Source organism: Acomys russatus, chromosome 16 (genome assembly GCF_903995435.1).
Source record: "Acomys russatus chromosome 16, mAcoRus1.1, whole genome shotgun sequence".
Taxonomy (NCBI): Eukaryota; Metazoa; Chordata; class Mammalia; order Rodentia; family Muridae; genus Acomys; species Acomys russatus.
In genome coordinates, this window is record NC_067152.1 from 41,849,519 (window position 1) to 41,875,069 (window position 25,551).

The window sequence follows — 25,551 nt, forward strand, 5'->3', positions numbered from 1 at the left end:
TGCACATCTGGGTGCAGAGATGTGACATAAAGGACATAGATCCGTTTATTGTAGATGTCCTTTCTTCATTCTAGTCACACCCTGGGTGGTCTCAGCTGAGTCCCTCCAGGGCCTGAGAGGGATTTGTGTGTTTGTGTGTGTGTGTGTGTGACAGAGAAAGAGAGTCAGACACACACACACACACACACACACACACACAGAGGAGAGAGAAAGACAGAGACACAGAGAACAGAGACAGACAGACAGACAGACAGACAGACACACACACACACACACACACACACACACACACACACACGAGAGAGAGAGAGAGAGAGAGAGAGAGAGGAGAGAGGAGAGAGAAAGACAGGACACAGAGAACAGAGACAGACAGACACACACACACACACACACACACACACACACACACACACACACACACGAGAGAGAGACAGAGAGAGACAGAGAGGAGAGAGAAAGACAGAGACACAGAGAACAGAGACAGACAGACAGACAGACACACACACACACACACACACACACACACACACACACGAGAGAGAGACAGAGAGAGACAGAGAGGAGAGAGAAAGACAGAGACACAGAGAACAGAGACAGACAGACAGACACATACACACACACACACACACACACACACACACACACACGCCAGAGAGAGAGAGAGAGAGAGAGAGAGAGAGAGAGTTGTCTTTGTTTTTCCATTTCTCCTCCCAAGCATCCTGCTTAGTTCTTGCCTTTGAGTGTGTGACTTCTGTGTTTAATTCTGGATACAACACACACAATGTCGGTCCAGAATTGCCTTGTGGCATCAAGGATGAGATATACTGGTGAGGGTACCCTTCCCCCATCCGAAGCAAACGTATGACCATGGTGGACTCTGAGAGAAGCCAGCCCTCATTACCTTGCCTAGATCCAGGGTGCTGTTGAAGGTCAGGCAGCCTGTTTCAGTGCCTTCCTCCTGGGCTAGGGGAGCTCTGTTCTCTCCTGCCTCCTCATCCTGGTCTGTGTGTTTGTTTTGGCATGCGTGCGCGCGGGTGCCTCTGCAGACATCCGCTTTTATCTTTTGAGAAGCAGTTTCTTACCTGCCCCAGTGGCTTGCCTGTCTCTACCTCCCTAGTGCAGACATTACAAGTACAATTTTTTTGTTTGTTTGTTTGCTTGCTTTGTTTTGTTTTTCAAGACAGGGTCTTTCTATGTAGCCTTGGCTGTCCTGGACTTGCTTTGTAGACCACACTGGCCTTGAACTCACGGTGATCTGCCTGCCTCTGTCTCCCGAATGCTGGGATTAAAGGTGACAAGTACGATTCTTTTCTGGGCCTGGAACCCAGGTCTTCCCGATCTTAGGTCTGGTGCCTTCTCCCAGCAAGCACTTTATCAGCTATGCTTTCCCCAGCCCTAGTCCATTTTGTTTTGCTTTATGTATTTATCTGTATTTATTGTGCATGCATATGTTCCTGCCTGTGTTTGTGGCTCAGGCACCAGGGTGTGCTGGTGGAGGTCAGAGGCCAATTTGCAGGAGTCATTTGTCGTCTTCTACCATGTGCGGCTCAGGAATCAAACACAGGTTCTGAAGCTCAGAGGCAAAGCGCCTGCACTGGCAGAGCCACCTTGCCTGTCCCTATTCTCACACCTTGAAGGCTGAGAGGTCTAGGAGTTTGTGGTGGATGAGGAATGAAAAGGGGAGTAGTTCGGGCTGGGCGCGGTGGCGCACGCCTTTAATCCCAGCACTCGGGAGGCAGAGGCAGGCGGATTGCTGTGAGTTCGAGGCCAGCCTGGTCTACAAAGTGAGTCCAGGATGCCCAAGGCTACACAGAGAAACCCTGTCTCGAAAAACTAAAAAAAAAAAAAAAAAAAAAGGGAGGAGTTCATTCACCGAATGTTTATTGAGCACCTACTGTGTGCCAGGTACTTCTAGAGACCTGGAAAGGGAGGGGCTGGGGCAGCCGTCATCCCAGCCAAAGTTCTCTTCTCAAAATGAGTCCTTCAAGGGACAGGGGCTGGGGACCCCTGCCTTGAAAACTGGAGAGTCTAGTTATAGAAGGCAGAGACCTCTAGAAGTGAGACAGCTGGGAGTGTGTGTGTGGGAGGTCTCTAAGTCTGGTGTCTTCTCCCAGGCAATATGGGCAAGGTCGCTGCATCACCTCCTCTTCAGCACGGAGATGCATGATTTCTTGAGGGGCCCAATCTGCAGATGGGCGTCGACACTCTCCAGGAAGAAGGCGGGCTTGAGCCTGTGGCTGAAGAGCCCTGAAAAGTGGCTGTCCAGGCGACTCTGGAAAGGGTCAGTGGGGGAGGCCAGGGCACCACTGCGGCGTGGCCGGGAGGCTTTGAGTCTCCGAAGAAGGCTCAGCTTTCCGTCTCGAACAGCGTAGAAGGCCAGGGCATGGTCAGCATACTCCAGGCAGACCCCGACCGTAGGTGAAAAGGCGTGGGGCAGCGGGGCCTCCAGCCCGCAGAACCACACTGAGAACCCACGCCCGTTCCACTGCAGACAGCAGGAGTGTGCGTTTCGGCCCAGCCGGCCCCGGTCGTAGGGCTCTTGTGGAGAGAAACCCTCTGCCATGACACCCACACTGACCCAGCCTTCAATGATCTCCACCTCCCAGTAGTAGGTGCCCCGGTCCAGGGCGCCTTCTCCCAGCACCTGCTCACAGTGTGTGAAGCGGGTGGGTGACTCCGGGTAGTTGATGGGACATAATACCCTCTTGACACCTTTGGTTCCAAAAAGCTGCAGGAACTTATCTGCTGTGTCGCTGTCCAAGTCCACGATGTAGGCAACTGACCCCGTGGGTGGGAGAGAGAGACACAGATCACAGCCAGGTTCGGATAGGGTAGTCCCACAGGTGTCCCACCCCACCTCCTACCTGCCACCAAGCCACCAAACATAGCCCTGCCCCTCCCTTTTTTAGGGCCAGTGAGACCCAGCACTAATGGGGACCACCCATGGAGATGACCTTGTTCACCACAGAGACTAAGGGCCTGGCACCAAGCCCTGTTTCTGGAGGCCCCTAGTAGCAGCGGGCTGGCTACTTACACTTGAGGAAATAGTCTCTGGGAGCCTCACTCTCCAGCAGGTTAGTGCTGTCAGGGTCCTGGGACTCCACATCAGCTGCAGAAGAAGAGGCGGTGGTGGGGAAGCCAGCGTTCTAACTACCTGTGGCTGGCTGCAGGGCTAAGATGGACAGCCGCCCATCCTGTGTTCTTGTGCGTGTGTGGCGCTTGAGCCCCGCCTCCGCCCGCCCCGCCCCCCTTGCTCCTGTCTTGCCTCCTTGTATGCCGGGCCTCGATCTCTCTGAAATTCCTGGGTGAGCTAGGATTATCCCCTCTGCCCCCTGCGGGGTGGGGTGGGGGGTGGGGAGGATGGCTACAATTCCTGGCAGGATTACAGATTCTCCCCCAGTGCCAGACACATTCCCTCCTACATTCCTGGATGGACACCAGCTCTGGGGGCCCCCCCTGTACAGCATATCTGGGGGAGGAGGTGAGTCATCTTGGGGGGGTGGGAGCACCTACCTTCTGAGCCAACTTTCTGCAGCCCATCCTCATTGTCCAGGCCCTGCAGCTGCTCCCATTGGCTGGCACAGGCTGAGACCAGGATGTCTCTCACTGCTCTCACCACTTGCGAGGACTTGGTGAAACTGAGTTCCTTGGGGGGCCCAGGACCAGGGCCGCACCCCTCCTCCAGGGCCAGCCGTAGTACCAGGAGCTCCTGTGCCAGACAAATGCCCATTAAGGCTCCGCTGGCCACAGCATCTCCCATGGGGAAGGTAACAACTGCCGTGGAAGGGCCAGGTACCCGTAGCATTGGCCATCATTCACACACACACACACACACACACACACACACACACACACACACACCCCACCCCATCCCTTCAATCCCCACTGTGGTGCCCTCACCTGCAGAAAGCTGACTGAGTCAGCTTCTGGGACCTGACCGAGGTTGTGACGTGCCCGGCTTAGGCGGCTGCGCTGTTCCTCTTGTCTACGCAGGTCACCCTGGGTGCGGCTCAACATAGTGGCCTCTCCCTCCTCGATGAACCCCAGCACCTCGGTCTGGAAACTCTGAAGGGTGGCTGTGGCCTCGGCAAACATCTGGTTCACCCTCTCCCGCTCTGCCAAGGCTGCGCTCTGAAGGGGAGGGCGGTGGAAGTGGGGGGGGGGTGAAGGCCAGAGACCAGGTCTGGCTGCTGTCTCCTTCCCTGACTACTTGTGCCCACCCAGCCTTACTAGGAGGACAGAGGACCAGCCCTAGCCTGCTCTGGGTCTGAGCAGAAACAAGGTGTTCCTGTGTAGTAGGGTTGAGCAGTCCCTTAGTGTGTGTGTGGGGGGGGCATGTCTAGAGTGGGGGGTTCCACCCTGAAAGCTTATGCATGATTTCGGAGGCCTGCTTCAGGGGTACACAGGGGGACTGGGGTGAACTCTGACCTTGATGAGGGCCACGGTACGGCGGGACTGTGCAATGCTGGCACCCAGCTCATCAATGCGGTCCTCCACAGCGCTCAGGACTTTGGGCTGCTCCGCCTGTGGACCAGGCTTTGTGAGTTTGGTGTCTGACAAAGGACCCTGCCCAGCAACAGATCTCAGGATCTGGGAGACTAGACAAGTGACATTTGTGAATGAAGGGACTGGAAATGACAGTGATACCCCAGAATATGCCCAAAGCACCTCTGGCCAGGTTAGCGCCATCTTCGAATGCCTGGCAAGGAAGCAGGCTGTGGGCATCTCACTACCTGTTAACCAGAGAAGCCAGGATAGGGCCACCTAAAAGTCTCAATTTATTGAGACTTTTTTTCCCCCAGTGGAGAGGATGGCGTTGGGGTGTGACTGAACCAGAAGAGAGGGCACTAACTAGTCTCAGGGATTAGCTTCAAAAGAGCCTTCACCTCCAATCTAGCTCTGAAATGAAAATGGGGATTCCGGGCAAACCCCTTGGGTCTTATGAGTCACAGCTCCGAGGCAGGAGAGATGGAAAATCCCAAAGCTAGAGGCGCCAAGACCGGGATGGAGGCCAAAGGAAACTGGGGGCGGGAGGTAGCGGGACACTGGGCACATGCTCCCAACGGCCCCAGAACGTTAGGACAGGGAAGATCTGTGTGACCAGCTCAACCTCCATCGCTCCCCTGGTGCCTGCCACACCCATCCAAAGCGGCTGACTCAGTTGAGGACAGATGTGAGTTGGGACCAGCAAGAAGAACACATCAGCCACGGGGCCCAGCCTGCTGCCAGCTCCTCATCCCTACCAGCTCTGATAGCCTAATGCAAATCCCTCTCTGGCTTTACACCCATACTGACTTGGCTTCACACCACACACATACATACATACACACACACACACATACACACACACACACACACACACCGACTCACTCCCCTTCCATCTATACCAGCCCCAGCGAATGACACTGTAGACTATGAAGTTGCAAAGAAGAGGAAACTAAGGCAGGAGCCTCTTGAGTGTGAAAGATGAAACCCACGTAAAGATGGAAGGAGAGAACCAACTCCACAAAGTTGCCCCCTTAATCCCTACGTGCACATCCACAGTAGCAATAAAGCAAACCAAAATATAAAAGACACAGCCCGAGAAGGCTGGGGGCTCTAAATAGCTCTCCTGCCCCGCCTGCCACCCATCTCCACGTGCCCGCTCAAGGTGCCCGCGCCCCACCTCCTGAAGAGCGCGCTCCTGCTCCAGCGGCACGAGCTCGTGACCGCGATGCTCCTGAGTGGCACAGGCCTCGCAAAGGCACACGCGCTCCACGCGGCAGTAGCGCTCCAGCGGACGCAGGTGGCGCGGACACAGACTCTCCTCCAGCCGGCGTAGCGGCGGCACCCAGGCGGTGGCCGCGCAGTGCTGGGCTGCGTTCGTGGGGAGCCAGATGCGCGGAGCAGAAGGAGGCGAGGCAGGAGAGACAGGAGAGCGCGGCAGGCATGGCGGCGCCCTCGGGGCACGCGTCGCAGCGCACCGGCTCTTCTCCGGCGGGCCAAGGCTCGGGCGCGCTTGGAGCCGATGGCTCCGGAGCCGTAGGTGGTGCGCTGGGCGCGGAGGGCTCCGGCGTCGCGCCCCGGGCCGAGCCTGAAGCCGGCGCGGACATGGGTCCTGCGCCCGAGCCCTGGCGTAGCTGCAGCAGCTCGGACAGCGTGTGGTTCTTGCGGAGCTGCAGGCCGTCGGGGAAAGGCTCCTGGCACAGTGGGCAGCGGGCCGGACCTCCGGAAGTACCGGTGCCGCCTGCGCTCCGGTGCGGCCAGAGCGCGCCCAGGCAGGCGAGGCAGAAGTTGTGGCCGCAGGGCAGTGTCACGGGCTCCCGGAGCGGTTCCAGGCAGATGGGGCAGCTGAAAGGCCCGCTGCCGTCCATGGCTCCGCAGCTGCCTGGGCACCGCCTGTGCTGCTCCCGCCTGGGTGGGACCTGGGACGGTTCGCGCCCGGCACCGCCCCCCGGGACCAAGGCCAAGGGTCCCGCCCCCTCTTACCCCTCTGCAGCTCTGCCCGCCCTAACATGGCCTACCACCGCAGCACCCCCAGGTTAGCAGACGCCGCCGTGGGGACCGCTTGCTCTCCAGGGGCGCACGACCCCCTTGAACCCTCCACCTCACGTGGGCGGAGGAGGTGGCACTGCCAAAGGGGCATGAAAAGAAGCGGACAAGGACTGAGAATGCCAGAGGATGCTTGAGGAAGAGGCTGAGAGGACATTCGACCCTCCATCCCCCACCTTGGGCAGCTAGTGCCATAGGAGAGGTGGGCGGGCACAGTCGTGTCTCCAGCACCTTTCCCTCCCAGACCCCTTCCGGGTACAGTTAGCAAAGTTCCCGAGCTGCTGGCAGATAGGAAAAAAATAACTGCTGATATATGTCTGGTTTTTTTTGCCCCTTAGAGACTCTATTTATCCGCGCTGGGGAACTTGGCCTAGTCTAGGTCTGAAATGGGAAGCTGACATCACTTGACAAATGCCTTATCTGAGGAATTTACTTCCGTTCCTGGACACTGGCGGGCGCCTGTAGTTCCCCAAAAGGAGGCACTGGTTAAGACTTGCCGGACTACACATTTAGAGCCGTGCTTCTAATTGTTTGTTTTGAGACTTAGTCTCTGTATGTAGCCCAGATCGGCCTAGAGCTCTTCATCCTCCTGCCCCAACCTCCTGAGAGCTGGGAGCCATACATCTGTTTTCTTTGTGTTGTTTTTGAGACACAGTCTTTTTCTTCCTTTCTTTCTTTTTTTAAAAAAAGGTTTATTTATTTATTATTATGTATACAATGCTCTGGCTGCATGTACACCTGCGCGCCAGAAGAGGGGATCAGATCACATTATAGATGGTTGTGAGCCACCATGTGGTTGCTGGGAATTGAACTCAGGACCTCTGGAAGAGCAGTCAGTGCCCTTAACCTCTGAGCCATCTCTCCAGCCCTTCTTTCTTTCTTTCTTTTTTGGTTGTTTTTTGTTGTTGTTGTTTTTTTTTTTTTGTTTGTTTTTGTTTTTTGAGACATAGTTTCTCTGTGTAGCGCTGTCCTGGACTCACTTTGTAGACCAGGCTGGCCTCAAGCTCACAGAGATCCGTCTGCCTCTGCCTCCTGTACTGGGATTAAAGGCGTGTACAACCACTGCTCAACAAAATTAAAAAACTTTTTTTTCTGAGACAGGGTCTCTCTGTGTAGCCTTGGCTGTCCTGGACTTGCTTTGTAGACCAGGCTGGCCTTGAACTCGAAGAGATCTGCCTGCTTCTGCCTCCCGAGTGTTGGGATTAAAGTCGTGCGCCACCACCGCCAGGCTAAGATTTTAAAATTTTAAAGTAAATAATAAATATAAAAAAAACAATACTTTGAAAAATAAGTCTGTAGGCTCTCCTAGGCTGCAAAAGGAGCTCTGTGGCTAGAGAAACTAATTCCTACTCCATGTAGGTTTCCTGTTTGCCTGTAAGTGTGTTTCCCAGAGCTCTGATTTGGGCTCTCAGCAGTTAGAGATCAGCCAGCCTAGGGTGGGAAGCAGTCCCTCGATGACTTTATTTTGCTAAATAAACTTTAAAGTTTGTTTTTATGTGTCTGCGTGTTTATGTCTACGACGGTCCTGCATGTGTTTATGTGCACCACATTCATTGCAACCTCCTCAGAGACCACTAGAGGGCGCTGGATGCCCAGACACCGCAATTACACAGCCGGTTGGGTGCTGGGAACTGAACCCCGAGACCTCAGAAACAGCAGCAAGTGCTCTGAACTGATGTGCCGCGCCTACAGACAACAAACGAATGTTTTTAGCGAGGTAGGGCGCTGCACGGAAGTAACGGTGGCACTTGGGAGGTCGTGGTCTTGGGCAAGGGAGGTCATATCCCAGCCCATCATCACAGAGGATGGCTGATACTGACCCTGACAGCCTGGGTAAGGTGTGTCAAGTTTCTCACTGAAGGATGCTCTCGCTTGCTGCCTTTACAAGCCACTGAGCTTACTCAGCACACAGGTAAGGGGTAGTTTGTCACTCTGGAGAGCTTACCGAAATTACCTGGGCTCCTCTTGAATGGGTAAGGTATCTACTAGCCCGCATGGGCACATGGATGCTTGGGTTTCTGTTTTGTTTTGTACCCATTTTGTTTATTCTTTCCTTTTTCACCACCACGCCCAGGGGTGCTGGATTCTAGCTCAGCACTTTGCCAACTGAGCAGCTAGCTCCCCAACACTAGGTACCACTCTTTTAAGATGCTGATGAGGGCTGAAGAGATGGCTTGGTGTTAAGAGCACTGCCTGCTCTTCCAAAGGACCCAAGTTCAGTTCCCAGCACCTACATGGCAGGTCACAACTGTCTGTAACTCCAAGATCTGACACCCTCACATCAATGCACCTTCAACTGCTGAGCCATTTCACCTGCCCAAAATTTCCTCCTTAAAGGAAGAAATGGTGGTGGTGGGGATGTTGGAGAGATGACTCAGCGATTAAGGGCACTGACTGCCCTTCCAGAGGACCTGGGTTCAAATCCCAGCACCCACATGGGAGCTCACAACTGTCTGTATCTCCGAGACCTGACGTCCTCGCATAGACATACATTCAGACAAACCACCAATGCACATAAAATAAATGTAAATAAACTTAAAACAAGAAACAAATAGGGAGCCAGGCAGTGGTAGTGCATGCCTGTGATCCCAGCACTCAGGAGGCAGAGGCAGGCAGATCTCTGCGAGTTCAAGGCCAGCCTGGTCTACAAAGCGAGTCCAGGACAGCCAAGGCTACACAGAGAAACCCTGTCTCAAATAAAAGAAACAAACAAACAAACAAACAAACAAATAGGGACTAGCAAGAGGGCTCAGTGGTTAAGAACATGTATTGTTCGTGCAGAGGACCTGAGTTCAATTGCCAGCACTCACACCAGGCAGCACACAACTGCTTGTAACTCCAGCTCCAAGGAGATGCTTCTAACCTCAGGCACTTGCACACATATAGGCATACACACATGTACATGCATATAAATAATAATAAACAGACTATTTAAGTAGATAGGTAAATAAGTAAAAATTATCTTTACATAGAGACACACGGAACAGGTTAGGTTTCACCCTAGGCGGAATGCTCTCATTTAACCTTGTTACAACTGCCAAGACCCTATTTCCAAATAGTCTTCCAGCCACAGGCTTGAGGGTTTGGACCCGAACATGCTATTAATGGGACGCACATGGCCCATAATGATGCACACGTCAGGGAAAGTGTAGAGCCGTCACCAGGCAGCAGGGCCAGAGGTGGTCACTCACGTTTCTCCTATGCTCCCATCTCTCTTTGTGGGTCTCTCTGTAGCCTTGGCTGTCTGGCAATCTCTTTGTAGACCAGGCTGGCCTCGAACTCACAGTAATCCACCTGCCTCTGCCTCCCAGAGTGCTGGGACTAAATGCATGCGCCACTATCCTAACTCCTTGCCTATTCTTCTAGCCAGGCCTGTATCACTGCCTCTGTTTCCCCAGTTATCTGTGTTTAGAGATGGGAAATTTTCCTTCAGTCTCGGAGAACAGGTTGGAACATTTTTAGTATGTGCTTAAGTTAGGAACCAAAAGGGAAACATAAACACACACACACACACACACACACACACACACACCAGTTTGCCTGTGGTTTTTTTCCCTCCTTGCTGGAGACTGAATCCAGTTCTTTGTGCATGTTAGGAAAGCACTTAACCACTGAGTTACACCCAGTGCTGGCTAGGTTATGTCAACGTGACACAAGCGAGAGTCATTTGGGAAGAGCGAACCTCAGCTGAGGAAGTGCCTCTGTGAGATGCCTGTAGGCCAGTGTACAGTGCATTTTCTTAAATTGTGATTGATGTGGGTGAGTCCAGACCACTGTGGCGGAGTCATCCCTGGGAAGGGTAGTCTTGGGGTGCTATGAGAAGGCAAGCTGGGCAAGCCATGGGGAGCAAGGCAATGAGCCACGGGCCTCCATGGCCTCCACACCCTGCCCTGACTTCTCTGGATGAGGGACTATGATGAACTACAAGCTGAAATAATCCTCAAGTTGCTTTCAGTTGTGGTGTTTTATTACAGCCGTAGAAAGCTAGCTAAGGCATATGCCTGGGGTCTGAACCCCCAGGAAAAAGACAGGCATGATGGTGCACACCTGACACCCCAGAGCTGGCGGGTGGAGGCAAGAGAACCCTGGGAGTTTGCTAGCCATTCAGTTTAGCCAAGATGTGAAATTTAGATTCAGCGAGAAACCCTGTCTCAAAAAATAAGGTGGAGGAGTGGCGAGACGGCTTAGCTGTTGAGAGCACAGTCTGCTCTTCCAGAGGACCCTGGGTTCATCAAATTCCTAGCACCCAATGGCAACTCAGAACTGTCTGTAACTCCAGTTCCAAGATACCTGGTTCCCTCTTCTGGCCTCTGCAGATACTCTACATACATGGTGAACAGATATATGCTGCCAAACACCCTCCAGCCCCCACCCGTATAATACAGTGAAGAGTGATGGAGAAAAGCATCTGAAAAGCATCTCACACACACACACACACACACACACACACAGATAAATAAATAAATAAATAAATAAATAAATAAATAAAAAGTGTGCAATCTAGAGCTGGTGTGGTTAGAAATACCCAGCACTTGTCAGGTAGAGGCTGAAGGATCAAGAGTTCAAGGCCGGGCTGGAGAGATGGCTCAGAGGTTAAGAGCACCGGCTGCTCTTCTGAAGGTCCTGAGTTCAATTCCCAGCAACCACATAGTGATTTACAACCACCTGTAATGAGATCTGATGCCTTCTTGTGGTGGGCAGGCACACGTGTGGGCAGAATACTGTGTAAATAATACATAAATCTTAAAAAAAAAAAAAAAAAAAAAAAAAAAAAGTTCAAGGCCAACCTCAGCTACACAATGAGTTTCTGACTAGCCTGGGCTACATGAAAAGCTTTCTTTTAAAAAAGCAAATATATGGGGCTGGAGAGATGGATCAGAGGTTAAGGGCACTGACTGCTCCTCCAGAGGTCCTGAGTTCAATTCCCAGCAACCACATGGTGGTTCACAACCATATATAATGTGATCTGTTGCACTCTTCTGGTCTGCAAATGTACATACAAGCAGAGCACTGTATACATAATAAATAAATCTTTTTTTAAAAAGCAAATATAAAGTGTGTAGTTAAGCTAGCCTGCGGTGGTGCACACTTTTAATCCCAGCACTCGGGAGGCAGAGGCAGTCAGATCTCTGTGAGTTTGAGGCCAGCCTGGCCTACAAAATGAATCCAGGACAGCCAGGGCTAAAAGGAGATCCTGTCATGGGGGGTGTGGGGGGGTGAAGTGTGTACTTTAGCCAGTGTGGCGCCACAAGCCTGTAATCCCAGCACATGAGCGGCTAGGACAGGAGGTCGAGTTCAAGTCCAGCTTAGACTATATGGGGAAACAATCAGCGGGTTCTTTCTCAGGAGCAATCTTGGGCAATGCAGGATGGTGAGCTGCGTCCTGGCTTCTGCCCTGTGGATGACAGGAGCACCACTTACTTAGTTATTATAGTCACAGTGTCCCATAGTCTCCCAGAAGAAGACTATGCTATTCGTTCTTTCTTCTATTGGTACAGGAAGCTACTTTTTCACTGGTCTCAGGAAAAGGTAAGTAGCTGTCCCCGCAGTCCTCGCCTCCCTGTGTGCACAGGATTTGCCCTTCAAAGCCTGCATAGACCCGTGTGCTGGACCCAGTCCCCAGAGCCTTTATTGATGAGCTGTGGGCTGTGAGAAGACAAAGAAGAACTAGGGAGGCAGCCAGCCTCTCTGGGAAGTAAGCCATGTGTTGTACAGCCCCCGCCCTCATGGCTTAGGCCTATTGGAGCAGACTGAGACAGAGCTCTTCCTAGACAACAGCTTTGTACTTTTAGAGACTGGAAGACTGAGCTGTTTGGGAGGGCCAGAGCTGCAGACTGATGACATTACACTCACATTATTGCTATCTTAATTAAAATTCTTCATAATTTTAAAGTTGTAGCTGGGAGCAGTGGCACACTCCTATTATCCCAGCACTCAGGGAGGCAGAGGCCAGCAGATCTCTGTGTGTTTGAGGCCAGCCTGGTCTTGAAAAGAAAGGTTGTTTTATTTTATTTGTATTTTATGCCTATGATGTTGGGGCCTGCATGCACATCTGGGTATCATGACCATGCCTGGCACCTGTAGAGTTCAGAAGAGGGCATTGGACCCATTGGAACTGGAGTTACAGGCAGTTGTGAGTCACCATGTTGGTCCAGGAAGTGAACCCTGATCCTCTGGAAGAGTAGCCAGCGCTCTCAACCACGGAGCCATCTTTACAGCCCCAAGAGTTGTTGTTTTCTTCTTCTCCTTGTTGTTGTTGTTGTTGTTGTTCTTCTTCTTCTTCTTCTTCTTCTTCTTCTTCTTTCTTCTTCTCCTTGTTCTTCTTCTTCTTCTTCTTCTTCATTGTCATCGTCATCCTCCTCCTGCTTTTTTAGGTTTAGTTATGTATATGTGTGTATCTGTGCATGTGCGCGCTAGTTTCCCCAGGCTCCAGAGGTATTGGATCCCCCATGGAACTGGAGTTAGAGATGGCTGTTAGCTATCAGCCACGGGTGCTAGGAGAAGAACTGATGCTATGGAAGAGCAGGGAGCTCTGTCACATGGTGAGCTCTTTAGTGTCTGTGGTTCTTTATATAAATGGACATGTTTCTGTGTGTGTTCTGTAGGTCGGCTGTGTGTGTTTGAAGAGGCCAGCAGAGGCCATCTGACCCCCAGGAGCTGGAATTACAGGTGGCTGTGAGTCATTCATAAGGGCTCCACTCTCAGGTAGGCAACAAATGCCAAACAGAAACCCAGGGATGCCTAGGGACGAGGCTGGGGCGGGGTGGGTAGGACTGTGGAAGTGGCATCTTGTCTGAGTGGCCACGAACTGCTAAGGACTCAGGCAGGTAGAGAGAGGGGAGGGAAAGGCCCTCTGCACAGAAGGAGCGGTGCGGGAGACAGCCTGGGTGGACCCTGCTTGGCAGGAAAGCAGATAATGAGTTCCATACGCTAGTCTCCACGGGAGCTCTTGATTGTGACTGTGGCGTGCTCGCCAAGCTCCGGGCGTGGCTGGGAGGCTGGCCACAGCACCACCCTTCTCCGTGGTTTGGTATCCAGGCCAATTGAGTTTGTACAGATGGTTGACATGTCCGGTTCCGAAGGTGAGAAGGTGTTTTTCGGTTGAGGATGGTCCTCAAAGTTGTGTCCAAGTGATCCCACTGTTCCTCGGACAGCAGCTTACTGTCCCCTCTTGCTTGCCCAGAAAGCAACCATGTGATTTGTCAATGCTGGTGTTTTCTTAATTTAAAAATATTCACATATTGTGTGTGTGTGTGTGTGCACGCGCGTGTGTGTTTCATTGAACTCAGGTCATTAGACTTGTGTGGTAAGAACTCCTACTCACTGAAGCATCTTGTTGACCCACGGTAGATTTCTTAATACATTAAAAAAAACTTAGGGGCCAGTGATTATGCTGCGAAGACAAGAGCCTTTCTGACTGAGGCCCCCATCCCGATAGCCACTAGGCTTCCTCTACCCACAGGCCACCCAGCGCATGTCCCAGTTACCCGCTGCACTGATCATGAAGTCACTGGCCACTGCCATGTGTGTTGCACACATGCCACCATGCCCTTTCTGATGAACACCCTGAAGAAAGTCACCCAGCTGTTTCTCAGTCCCTGGGCTGGTGGTTGTTTTTAGATTTGTGTTAACTGTTGATACTTATTTATTTATCATTTGTATCATGAAAAAAAAAGAAAACCTTAGGGCCTGAGGAGATGTTTCAATAGTTAAGAGCACTGACTGCTCTTCCAGATGTCCCTAGATTTTTTTTTTTCAAGACAGGGTCTCTCTGAGTAGCCTTGGCTGTCCTGGAATCACTTTGTAGACCAGGCTGGCCTCAAACTCACAGTGATCCACCTGCCTCTGCCTCCCAAGTGCTGGGATTAAAGGTGTGAACCACCATGCCCAGCAATAATAAATACATCTTAAAAAAAAAAAAAAGAATCCGCCGGGTGTGGTAGCACACACCTTTAATCCCAGCACTTGGGAGGCAGAGGCAGGCAGATCACTGTGAGTTCAAGGCTAGCCTGGTTTACAAAGTGAGTCCAGGACAGCTACACAGAGAAAGTCTGTCTCAAAAAACCAGAAACAAAAACAAAACAACAACAACAAAAAATCCTTTCTTTTAGTAGCATTTTTTGTTGGTACCAATAGCTTGTGCTTTTGGTGTTCATGTGTAGAAGTATTAAATATGTATCACAAGGAAGTATATCTCACATGTGTATGTGCTGTATAGCCTCACATGAGTCATAATTCACGATATTAACTAAACTGTCAACTTGACACAGCCTGAGAAGGAAAGCCTCAATTGAGGAAGCACCTAGATCAGTTTGGCTGTGGCATGTCTGTGGGGGAGTGTCATGAATTCTAACTGATACAGGAGGTCCTAGCCCACTGTGGGTGGCACCATTCCCTCAGCAGGTGGTTCTAGGCTGTATAAGAAAGTCAACTAGGGGGCTGGAGAGATGGCTCAGAGGTTAAGAGCACTGGTTGCTCTTCCAAAGGTCCTGAGTTCAATTCCCAGCAACCACATGGTGGCTCACAACCATCTATAATGAGAACTGGTGCCCTCTTCTGGACATGCAGGTGTACATGCAGGCAGAGCACTCTATACATAATAAATAAATCTTTAAAAAAAAAAAGTCAACTAAGAGCAACTGTAACGAGGATGTATTGTATAAGAAGAACCTGTTCTCTCTCTCTCTCTCTCTCTCTCTCTCTCTCTCTCTCTCTCTCTCTTTCTCTCTCTCTCTTCTCTGGGTATCCTTGGCTTTATAGACCAATCTGGATTCCAACTCACAGAGATCTGCCTGTCTCTGCCTACCAAATGCTGGGATTAAAGGCGTGCGCCACCACTGCTTTGCTGGAGTAATCTATTAAAAGAGGAATAAGTCCTCTCTGCTTACTGTTGAGATTTTGAGCAGTTGAAGTTTTTCTTTTTAAAATGTCTTTTAAAAGTTTTTTAGGGGGGTGGTTTTGGGACTGGGTTTCTCTATGTAGCCTTGGCTGTCCTGGACTCGCTTTTGTAGACCAGGCTGGCCTTGAACTAACAGAGATCCACTTGCCTCTGCCTCCCAAGTGCTGGGATTAAAGGTGTGTGCCACCACGCCTGGCTAAATGTTTAAGATTTATATTGTGTGTATGGATATTTTGCCTGCATGTATGTGTGGGCACCACATGTGTGGTGGTGTCCATGGAGGTCAGAAGAGGGAGCTACAGTCAGTTGTGAGCTACCGTATAGGTGCTGGGAATTGAACCTGGGTCCTCTGGAACAGCAGCCAATGCTCTTAGCCGCTGAGCCATCTCTCCAGCCCCAGCTGAGGTTTATTAAAGAACTTAATGACTACTGCAAGTCATTAGGACACTAGAGGACAATGAAAACAGTACTCATCTAAAAATGTCATTGAGCGCTCAGAAGGTGCTCAGTTCTACTTTGCATATTTTGTTTATACAGAAAGAGCTGGTCCAGGCTAGAGAGATGGCTCAGTAGTTAAGAGCACTGCCTGCTCTTCTGAAGGACCAGGGTTCAATTCACAGCACCTACACGGCAGCTCACAACTGTCTGTAACTCCAAGATCTGACACCCTCACAACAATGCACATAAATTAAAGTTAAATAAAATATTTTTTTTTAAAAAGAAAGAGGTGGTGCAGTTAAAAGGGGCAGTAGTTGAAGGTCATCCCTGGCTACATAGTGAGTTCTGTATCAGCCTGTTTCAACAAACAACCCCCCACCAAACAACAACAACAACAACAACAAACAACAAAAAAAAAAAAAAAAAAGAAAAAGAAAAAGAAAAAAGAAAGAACAAGAGAAAGAAAAGGTATCAAGTGGTCCAGGTGCAGACTTTTATTGGTTACTCCAGCCAAGCAGTGGTGGCGTACACCTTTAATCCCAGTGTTTGGGAGGCAGAGGCTGGCAGGTGTCTGTGAGTTCAAGGCCAGCCTGGTCTACAGAGCAAGTTCCGTATCAATCAGGGCCACAGAATGAGATCCTGTCTCAATACCCCAACAATTGTTGGCTATGCAGCCCAGTGGTAGAGCTATATGGTGTGATAGTTACGAGTCCCAAGGCCCAGGCTGTCACATTTATTTACTTAAAGATAGGGTCTGACAGTGTTGCCCAGGCTGGTGTGGAAATAAAGGTAAGTAAGGCAATCTCTAGCCGGGCGTGGTGGTACATGTCTGTAATCCCAACATTTTGGAGGAAGAGGTAGGCATGGAGTTCTAGGCCAGCCTGGTCTACAAAGTGAGTCCAGAACAGCCAAGATAACACAGAGAAACCCTGTCTCGAAAAACTAAAAAAAACAGCACTTGGGAGGCAGAGGCAGGCGGATCGCTGTGAGTTCGAGGCCAGCCTGGTCTACAAAGTGAGTCTAGGACAGCCAAGGCTACACAAAGAAACTCTGTCTTGAAAAACAAAAAACAAAAAACAAAAAAAAAAGGAGGGGGGGAGCCGGGCGTGGTGGCGCATGCCTTTAATCCCAGCACTCGGGAGGTAGAGGCAGGCGGATCGCTGTGAGTTCGAGGCCAGCCTGGTCTACAAAGTGAGTCCAGGACAGCCAAGGCTACACAGAGGAAACCCTGTCTCGGAAAACAAAAAATAAAAAAAAAAAAAAAACAAAAGGAGGGGGGGAGGCAATCTCCTACTTTAGCCTTCTCAGTGGCTGAATGTACAGGCATCGATATTGCTGTCTGGGATGGCGGTAGCATCATTTGGTTTTGCTTGTTTGTTTGTTTAATTTATTATGTATACAGTGCTCTACCTGCATATAACACCTGCAGGCTAGAAGAGAGCACCAGATCTCATTACAGATGGCTGTGAGCCACCATATGGTTGCTAGGAATTGAACTCAGAACCTTAGGAAGAACAGCCAGTGCTCTTAACCTCTGAGCCATCTCTCCAGCCCTGTTTTTGTTTTTGAAACAGGTCTTACTATGTAGCCTTAGCTGGCCTGAAACTAGCTATGTAGACCAGGCTGGCCTTGCGGGTGTAGAGATATGCCTGCCTCTTCTTTTTCTCTCGGGGCCGTTTTTTTTCTCCTTATTGGTGTAACCTTGGCTGTCCTGTAACTTGCTCTGTAGACCAGGCTGGCTTCAAACTCACAGAGAGCCGCCTGCCTCTGCCTCCTGAGTGCTGGGATCAAAGGCGTGCAGTACCACGCCCAGCTTAGACCCTGTTTTCTAATGTCTAAATTCTTTCAGAATTGATTTGTCATTAAGGACACGGATAACACAACTTCAAAAATGTCAAGCCTATGACTCCAGTACTAGGGAGGGAGAGGCAGGAGGAGGATTTCAACAAAATTGAAGCCAAATTGGCCTTTGATAGGGAGTTCCAGCCTGCTAGGTTACTATCTCAGAGCTAGAAATATAGGGTCCAGGTTTGGCTCCTAGCACCCAACAGGAAGGCTCACAGCAATCTGTAACTCCAGTTCCCGGAGATCTGACACCCTCTTCTGGCCTCCTTAGGCTTTCACACACACTACATGCAGGCAAAACATCCGTATACATAAAAAATAGTTAAAGAAAGCCGGGCGTGGTGGCGCACGCCTTTAATCCCAGCACTCGGGAGGCAGAGGCAGGTGGATCGCTGTGAGTTTAAGGCCAGCCTGGTCTACAGAGTGAGTCCAGGACAGCCAAGGGTACACAGAAAAACCCTGTCTTAAAAAAACAAAAAACAAAAAACAAAAAACCAAGGGCTGGAGAGATGGCTCAGAGGTTAAGAGCACTGGCTGTTCTTCCAGAGGTCCTGAGTTCAATTCCCAGCGACCACATGGTGGCCCACCACCATCTGTAATGTGATCTGGCGCCCTATTCTGACCTGCAGGTGTACATGCAGGCAGAGCTCTGTATACATAATAATAAATAAATAAATCTTAAAAAAAAAAAAAAAGAAAGAAATGCTTGATGACTCATATAAAACATTTCTATCTTCCCTAGAATATATATTATTGCACACATTGTCCTTTAAAAGCTCCTTTAGGCCCCTGATGTGGATCATGACTTTAATACCTACACTTGGGAGGCAGAGGCAGGTGGATCGCTGTGAGTTGGCCTACTACTGTGAGGCTGTGGGATGGACTAAGTAGGTAAACGTGTGCCAAACCTGACAGTCTGGGTTCCACCCCGGGACCCACACGGTGGAAGGAGAGAAGACCCCTGCAAGCTGTCCTCTGACCTCCACATGTGTACCACGGTACACACAAGCCCCAAGACCCACACGGTACACACAAGCCCCAAGGTAAACATAAATGAATTTATTTATTTATTTTTTTTTGGTTTTTCGAGACAGGGTTTCTCTGTGTAGCCTTGGCCATCCTGGACTCACTTTGTAGACCAGGCTGGCTTTGAACTCACAGCGATCCGCCTGCCTCTGCCTCCCGAGTGCTGGGATTAAAGGCGTGCGCCACCACGCCCGGCTATAAAAGAATTTCTTAAATCTTTCATTGTGAGACATTTACTCATGAACATACAAAAACAAAAGCTCAAGGCATTACAAGAGAAAAGAAAAAGAAGTTACAAAAGTGGGCATCCTTGTAACTACCACCGAGATCAGAACATGGCATCTCAAGTAAATAAATTATACCAGGCGGTAGATGTTGTCGGTAAGAGAGGACAGAACTCCTGTCTGGCATTCAAAATCACTCCAGAAATGTGAGCACAAATCATCCCAGGACCCTCATGGAAGCGTATTTGGGACTAGCAAAGGCAAACGGCTCACAGCTGCAGCATCTATGCCCACTACCACATGGGCTCCCTAGAGCTAGAGTCTCCGCTTGGTGGAACTGTGTGAGAAGGATTAGGAGGTGCGGCCTTGTTGGGGGAAGTCTGTCACTGGGGCTGGGCTTTGAGGTTATAAATGCCCATATCAGGCTCAGTCTCTCTCTCTCCCTCCCCTCTGTCTGTCTGTCTCTCTGATGCCTGTGGATCAGGATGTAAAGCTCTCAGCTATTGCTCCAGCACCATGCCTGTCTACTTCCCGCCTTAATAATCACGGACTCAACTTCCAAAACTGTAAATAAGCTCCCAGTTAAATGCTTTCTTTTATAAGAGTTGCCTTAGTCATGGTATCCCCTCAGAGCAGTAGAGCAGTGACTAAGATAGATGTCCAGGCAATGCCAAGAATGTGGCTGGGGCTTCTGTTTAATTTTTCTCTGGCCCCTTCAAAGAGAGTAATAAGAAAACTTTAATTTAGGGGCTCCTCTCCCATCTCTGTCCTCTGAGTCAACAGAGAAGCCAACAGCTATGCCTTTTAGAACGGTGACCTTTGATCTTCAAGCCAGAGGCTGAGCCATTCTTGGGCACACAGGCAGGGTGGCACCTGTCTGTGCCTTCTCAGCTGAGTGCTGTGGTCTCTTCCTGGGGCCCTGGAGGGAACTTGGCTTCAGGCTGTTGGCAAAGAGTTAGGGTCCTTCCCTCAAGGAGCCAGAAGATGGGGAAGAGAGGTTGGCTGAAAACCGCGTGGAAAGTGTGCAGCGGCTGGGTATGTGGCTCTAAGCTGTAGAAGGTGAGGCAGCCCGAGGTCAAGTTCAAATCTATGCCTAGAAGCCGTCCAGGTACCCCACGCAGGCGCTGGGCTTTGCCATTGTGCCAGGCCTGGATACTGTCCTCCTGGACACAGAGGCCCCAGGAGTAGGGTCCACGACCGATGTTGTCCGTGTGGGTCCCCAGCTTCCGGCGTGGTAGTTTTGGGTAAGCGATGCCCAGGGTGACAGAGTGATCAGAGGCACGTACCTCCCAGTAGTGGTGTCCAGTCTGAAAACTCTGGGTACACTGTACCTGCCACAGCTCGAAGCTGCCTGACCTGGCTGGGCCCTGGGCCTGGAAATGGTGTGTCACTTGTTGGTCCTTGTGAGACAAGTGTAAGTACTGGTTGGCCGTGTCTGGGTCAAAGGTCAGATTGCGATAATCTATTGGAAAGAGATGAGCACACCGGTGAGTTCCTCGTTGCTACCTCTGAGCTGGGATACTCTACATGGCCCCATGTTACAAGAGGGGAGACTGAGGCTCAGAGAGCTAAGCTCACATAGCATTAAGTGGAAGAACTGTGAAGGGCGCCAGGTCCATGTGGTTACAATCTGCCCTTTAACGCCATGCTGGCCACATCTGCCTCAGGGTGGATGTGGACAAGGTTCACTTCCTGCAGCAGGTGTGCAGAGGTGGAGCCAGGCCCAGAAAGGACCATGAATGGGACAGTCCCAGCAGGCCCCCCACCCAGTACAGGCATTCATATACTCTCACGTGGACACAGATGTGCACACACGCACATGCATACACACACACAGGCACTGGGTCTCCTTACTCTGCCAGAGTTTCTTCCTCAGTGGACACACTGTGCTGGGGACTGGTGGCGGGGGACCCAAAGTCTCTAGAGAACAAAGCAGAGTTAGGGAAGTGGGTAGGGACTGTCCTTAGTGGGAGGGACGGTAGGGCCCAGAGGCAAGGAGAAGTTGCCTTACCCATAGGGCCAGCGTCGGCAGCTTCGGCCGCTACCTTGGGGCTGTTCTGGTCAAGGAGGAGCTCGCACAGTGGGCCGAGCAGCTCATTCACGATGCTCAGCTGCTGTTCTTCATCCCACGGAGGAGGGGCCAGTGGCGTGAGGGACTCTATGGGCTCTGAGAGCTGCTGTAATTCCTGAATCCCAAGGACAGCGGCAATGAGTGGGGAGCAAGACACGGAAGCAAGGCCCTGGCCCACTGGCCCGAGAGCTGGTACCTGGAAGAAGACGTCATCCACCTGCCCCAGGAGACCCTGGACACTGTGGTCGTACTGAGCCAAGGCCTTCAGGTGGCCAGTCAGCCGCTCTTCCTCATTCAGAAGCTGGCCCACTGCTTGCTGCTTGGCCATCTCTATATCTCTCAGTATCTTGGCCTGCCGCTTCTCCAGCACCTGTAGCAGGCTACCGAATCTTCTGGAGATCACTGAGGTCAGGGTGCAGGCTGAACTCTGCATAGGTACCGGAGGAACCTCAGAGTGGTCAGTCTCTGTACTACGGTGGGCCCAGGCACTCGGTCACCCACTGGCTTGAAGGGTGGGGACATCCATGGGGAGTCAGTCAGGGCCCTTGGAACCTCTTTCCCACAGGGGTCTGGTTTCTTGCTTCACTTCCCGTTCCCTGCCACTAGGAGGCACTGTGAAGGCAGCTCACATCTGTTGCCTGCAGTCCAGGGACCAGATTTGGGGGTTGGGGGGGTTGGGGGTGGGAGCATGAGGACATGGTGACCTACCTCAATCTGGCTCCTTTGCTGCTGCAGCTCCTGAAGCTGGGTCTCTGCCTGGGTGGCCTGTTGCTGGGTGACCATCACTTTAGCTCTCAGCTGGTCCTGTGGCACCCATCCAGAGGGCAAGTGACAAGAGAAGACCAGGGCTGGTTATGAGGTTCACCTCATGGCACCACCATCAACACGGATGCCAGGCAGTCTTGTGTTGGCACTCATGGTGGACTGCTTTGTTAAACCCCAGACCTAGGTCAGAGTCCCAGGGAGGCCTGGACAGGGGCCTTTCTCTACGTGGGGCAGGAGGCTACTTGAAAAAGAAATGTGGACATCTTGGGTTGAAGACTCAACTTCCAGTTCCACTCTGCATCTTGTATGTTGAGTGGCCTGGTCTGTAACCTCACCCCTACCCCAGGCAACAAATGAGCAAAGCAAGGCTGCCTTACAGAGCCTGGGGGACAAAGTTAGATGGCTAGAGTCGGCTGGGCGGTCATCCGTTCAGGGCATAAGAGCCCAAAGGAAAGGCATTCTTATTGTTATTTGGTTGAGTTCTGTTTCCCTTGGGGACCAAAATGTACTGTCATAGAAGCTGGGGACAGCATTTTGGTGCTTGAAGCTGACTACGAGTCTCATTACCTGTTTTTACCCTTTCAGTGCCATTTTGAGTTGAAACCCTTATCATTGTTGCTTTGAAACAGGGTTTCTCTGTGTAGCCCTGGCTGGCCTGGACTCTCTTTGTAGACCACGCTGGCCTCGAACTCACAGCGATTCACCTGCCTCTGCCTCCCTGAGTGCTGGGATTGAAGGCGTGCGCCACCACGCCCGGCTGCTGTCCTAGAATTTTCTATGTAGTAGACCAAGCTGATATTTTTTTTTTTTTTTTTTTTTTTTTTTTACTTTTGAGTCAGAGTTTCTCTGTGTAGCCTTGGCTGTCCTGGAACTCTCTCTCTGTAGACCAGGCTGGCCTCAAACTCACAGAAATTCACCAGCCTTTGCCTCCCAAGTGCTGGGATTAAAGGCATGTGCCACCACCGCCCCACTGACCAAGCTGATCGTAACCTCACAGAGATCTGCTTACATCTGGCTCTAGAGTACTGGAATTAAAGGCATGCACTCTATGCCTGCTAGTTTATTTATTTTTAAAATACTTGTATTTATGTAAGTGTGGGTTCATGCATGCATGTCGAAGTGCCCATGTGAAGGTCAGAAGGCAACCTCACGTGTCTCAGTCCGTGTTCTCTACCTTGAGACAGGGTCTCTTGCTGTTTGTTACTGTGTGTACCAGCCTAGCTGGCCCCTGATCATCCTGTGCCTCACATCCTCTCTCCTCTGAAGCAAATTTTCGTCCCCTGGAGCAGGAGCCATCTGGCTGAGGTGTCCTCCATGCTGCAGGCTTCTAACTTCCCCTGTAAACGTTTGTGCCCAGCATGGTCTCCTACACTTGTCATGAGCAGCAGTGTCTTGTCCTGATTCGTGGGGGCACCAGCAGCCCTAGGGCTGGCCCTGCCACCCTCTGAAACCCCCTTTCTTTCCTTCCACCTCCGCCACTCACCCCTTGACCTCACCCTGGCCATGCCACCAGCTTTGAACCATCTTCCTGAGCATCCATCCTCATCTCCCACTTCCCGCCTCTCGCGGGTTCCAGCCCACCTGTGCTAGTCCTCCACTAGCTGCCCTGCTCACTAGGCTTCTCAGCCACCCCTCTGCTTCTTGTCCATCACCCACTCTCCCCCATCTTCTCTGCCCCATCCCTGGCCGTGATGGCCATGGGCAAGGGCACAGGCCACACCCCAGTGCCAATTCCATGGCCATTTCTGTCCTTTAGCCAAATGGCTCAGCCCCAAGACCACTCCCCTTTCTGCAACCCATCTGGGCCCTGGCCACCATTTCTGTAGCACTGTCTGGATGTGACTGCAGGCACATCTCCTCCCAGCCCCCCACCCCCACCCCGTCCCCCGCTGCCCTCCATTGCATCCACACACTACATATCCCAAACCAGCTGTGTTCTACCCACCTTCGCCCACAGACCCTTCTCCACAGCCGTCCCTACTTCTTAGCCATCTCCGCTGGGCACTGGGCTCCCTCGCTCAGATCTCATCTCTTAGCCCCTCCACATCCCAGCTGGGGCTCAACCTCCACAAAACAGAGATCTAATGGCATCATTGCCTTGTTGCACGCTTGCAAAGGCTTTGCACATCCCTAGCGAAAGAGTCACTGCCACCGTGCTGCCTATCACAGTCTGGTCCCTGATGCCCTGGGAGACCTGTTTGAACAGCCTCAGGGACCTGTCTCTTGCCCATCATCTCAGTGCATGGGGAAGCCTCTCTGCTCGTCCCCAGATCTTTTTCTGGCTGGTACTTCCTCAGCCCTGAGGAGTCACCTAAAGACCACCTCCCACCCTTCCTCTTAAGCAGGATGGCCCTGTTGTCTCTATAGACGGAAACATTCAAGTTCTGCTGGGACGCTATCCGACCCTGGGTAGATCTTAAGTCTCTGAGGGCAGGAAGCACAGGTGATTGATTTGCTGTGTACAGCTGTCCTCCCTTCTATTTTGTGAGTGTGGCGTGCACTCTTACTGAATGTCGGCCAAAGCGCCAGCGCTAGCCTAACACCGTGGCTCCACTTCATTCAGAGGACTTGAGGAAGGCTTGGTGCCCAAGTCAGGTTCACAGACCCTCTGGTTCACGGGGAAACCCGCAGCTTCCTGCTGCAGTCCTGGTCCTGGCCACTAACAGTCCCCGCCCTCCGAGAGGCCGCGCCCCCACCTCGCGCACGCGCCGCTCCACGTCCAGCAGCGCCCGCTCGTGGTGGCGACACTCGTGCACTGTGCAAGCGCTGCACGCGCAGAGGCCCTCGGTGCGGCAGAAGAACTCGAGCGGTCTCCCGTGGCGTGGGCAGAGTGCGCGGTGGCCTGCGCCGGGCTCAGGGCGCGGGACGGCGGCGGGCAGCGCCTGCAGCACGCCGGGCAGCGCCTTCAGCAAGGTGCTCAGTGTCACGTTGCGGCAGAGCTTGGCTCCCTCGGGGAAGGGCTGGCGACACTCTGGGCACGTCTTGTCGCAGCAGCGCCAGGAGTTCTGGATGCAGTTCCCGCAGAAGCTGTGCCCACAGGGCAGTGTCACCGGGTCGCGGTAGCGACCTAGGCAAATGGAGCAAGTCACCAGGTCCTCCTCCAGCAGTTGAGCGGCCATGGCGGAAGCGAGGTCCCGTGTGGAGGCCTCTTAAAGGGACCGAGGCTGCCAGTGCGAAAGCTTGCGAAAGCCGCGGAGGGCGAAGTACAGTCTAGGAAGACGCGGCAGTGTGCTGGCGCTGCACTCTTGTGGCCTAGAACGTTCCTTGGCAGGGATCCTAGTCACCCTGCCCGCCCTCTGACGCGCAGGGAGCTGGGGTGTCACCCTGGCACCTCCGCGATCCTTCTGTACACCCTTATAGCTGCTCCTCCTGAAGAGCTGGCCTTAGCTCTGAGGGATCTAGGCCACAGGCTTGGAACCCCACTGGGCCTGGGGCAGGAGTCGTCTCTGGGGGGCTTTTCTGGCCAGTAGATGAAAAGCATAGAGCTTGGCAGTGCTTGGTAAATACTCCTGACCCTGGATGATGTGTATTTGACTGGAGCAGGACTTTAGGCGTTGGGGCATCTTCCTTCTCCAGGAAATGTGTGATTTTGGTTCTTTTTTTTTTTTTTTTTCTTCTTTCCTTTTTTGAGACAGGGTTTCTCTATGTAGCCTTGGCTGTCCTGGACTCGCTTTGTAGACCAGGCTGGCCTTGAACTCACTTTGATCTGCCTGCCTCTGCCTCCCAGAGTGTTGGGATTACAAGTGTGCACC

General features: G+C 51.9%; 2 protein-coding genes across 2 annotated transcripts; both read right to left on the minus strand.

Moving 5' to 3' along the window:
• Nucleotides 1–1,933: 1,933 nt before the first annotated feature.
• Nucleotides 1,934–6,409, minus strand: Trim47 (tripartite motif containing 47). Its single transcript, XM_051159073.1, is given in 7 exon segments — nt 1,934–2,778; nt 3,035–3,109; nt 3,514–3,709; nt 3,901–4,131; nt 4,429–4,524; nt 5,666–5,830; nt 5,832–6,409. Coding segments are annotated over 7 exon segments (1,926 nt in total). The 5' UTR covers nt 6,354–6,409; the 3' UTR covers nt 1,934–2,137.
• Nucleotides 6,410–19,468: 13,059 nt separating this feature from the next.
• On the minus strand, nt 19,469–24,973 carry Trim65 (tripartite motif containing 65). Its single transcript, XM_051159075.1, has 6 exons — nt 24,496–24,973; nt 21,743–21,838; nt 21,231–21,461; nt 20,975–21,149; nt 20,818–20,883; nt 19,469–20,425 (listed from the first exon to the last, which is right to left on the minus strand). Exons 1-6 carry the CDS (start codon nt 24,916–24,918, stop codon nt 19,851–19,853), a joined length of 1,566 nt encoding a protein of 521 aa, XP_051015032.1. The 5' UTR covers nt 24,919–24,973; the 3' UTR covers nt 19,469–19,850.
• Between the last annotated feature and the right edge of the window lie 578 nt (nt 24,974–25,551).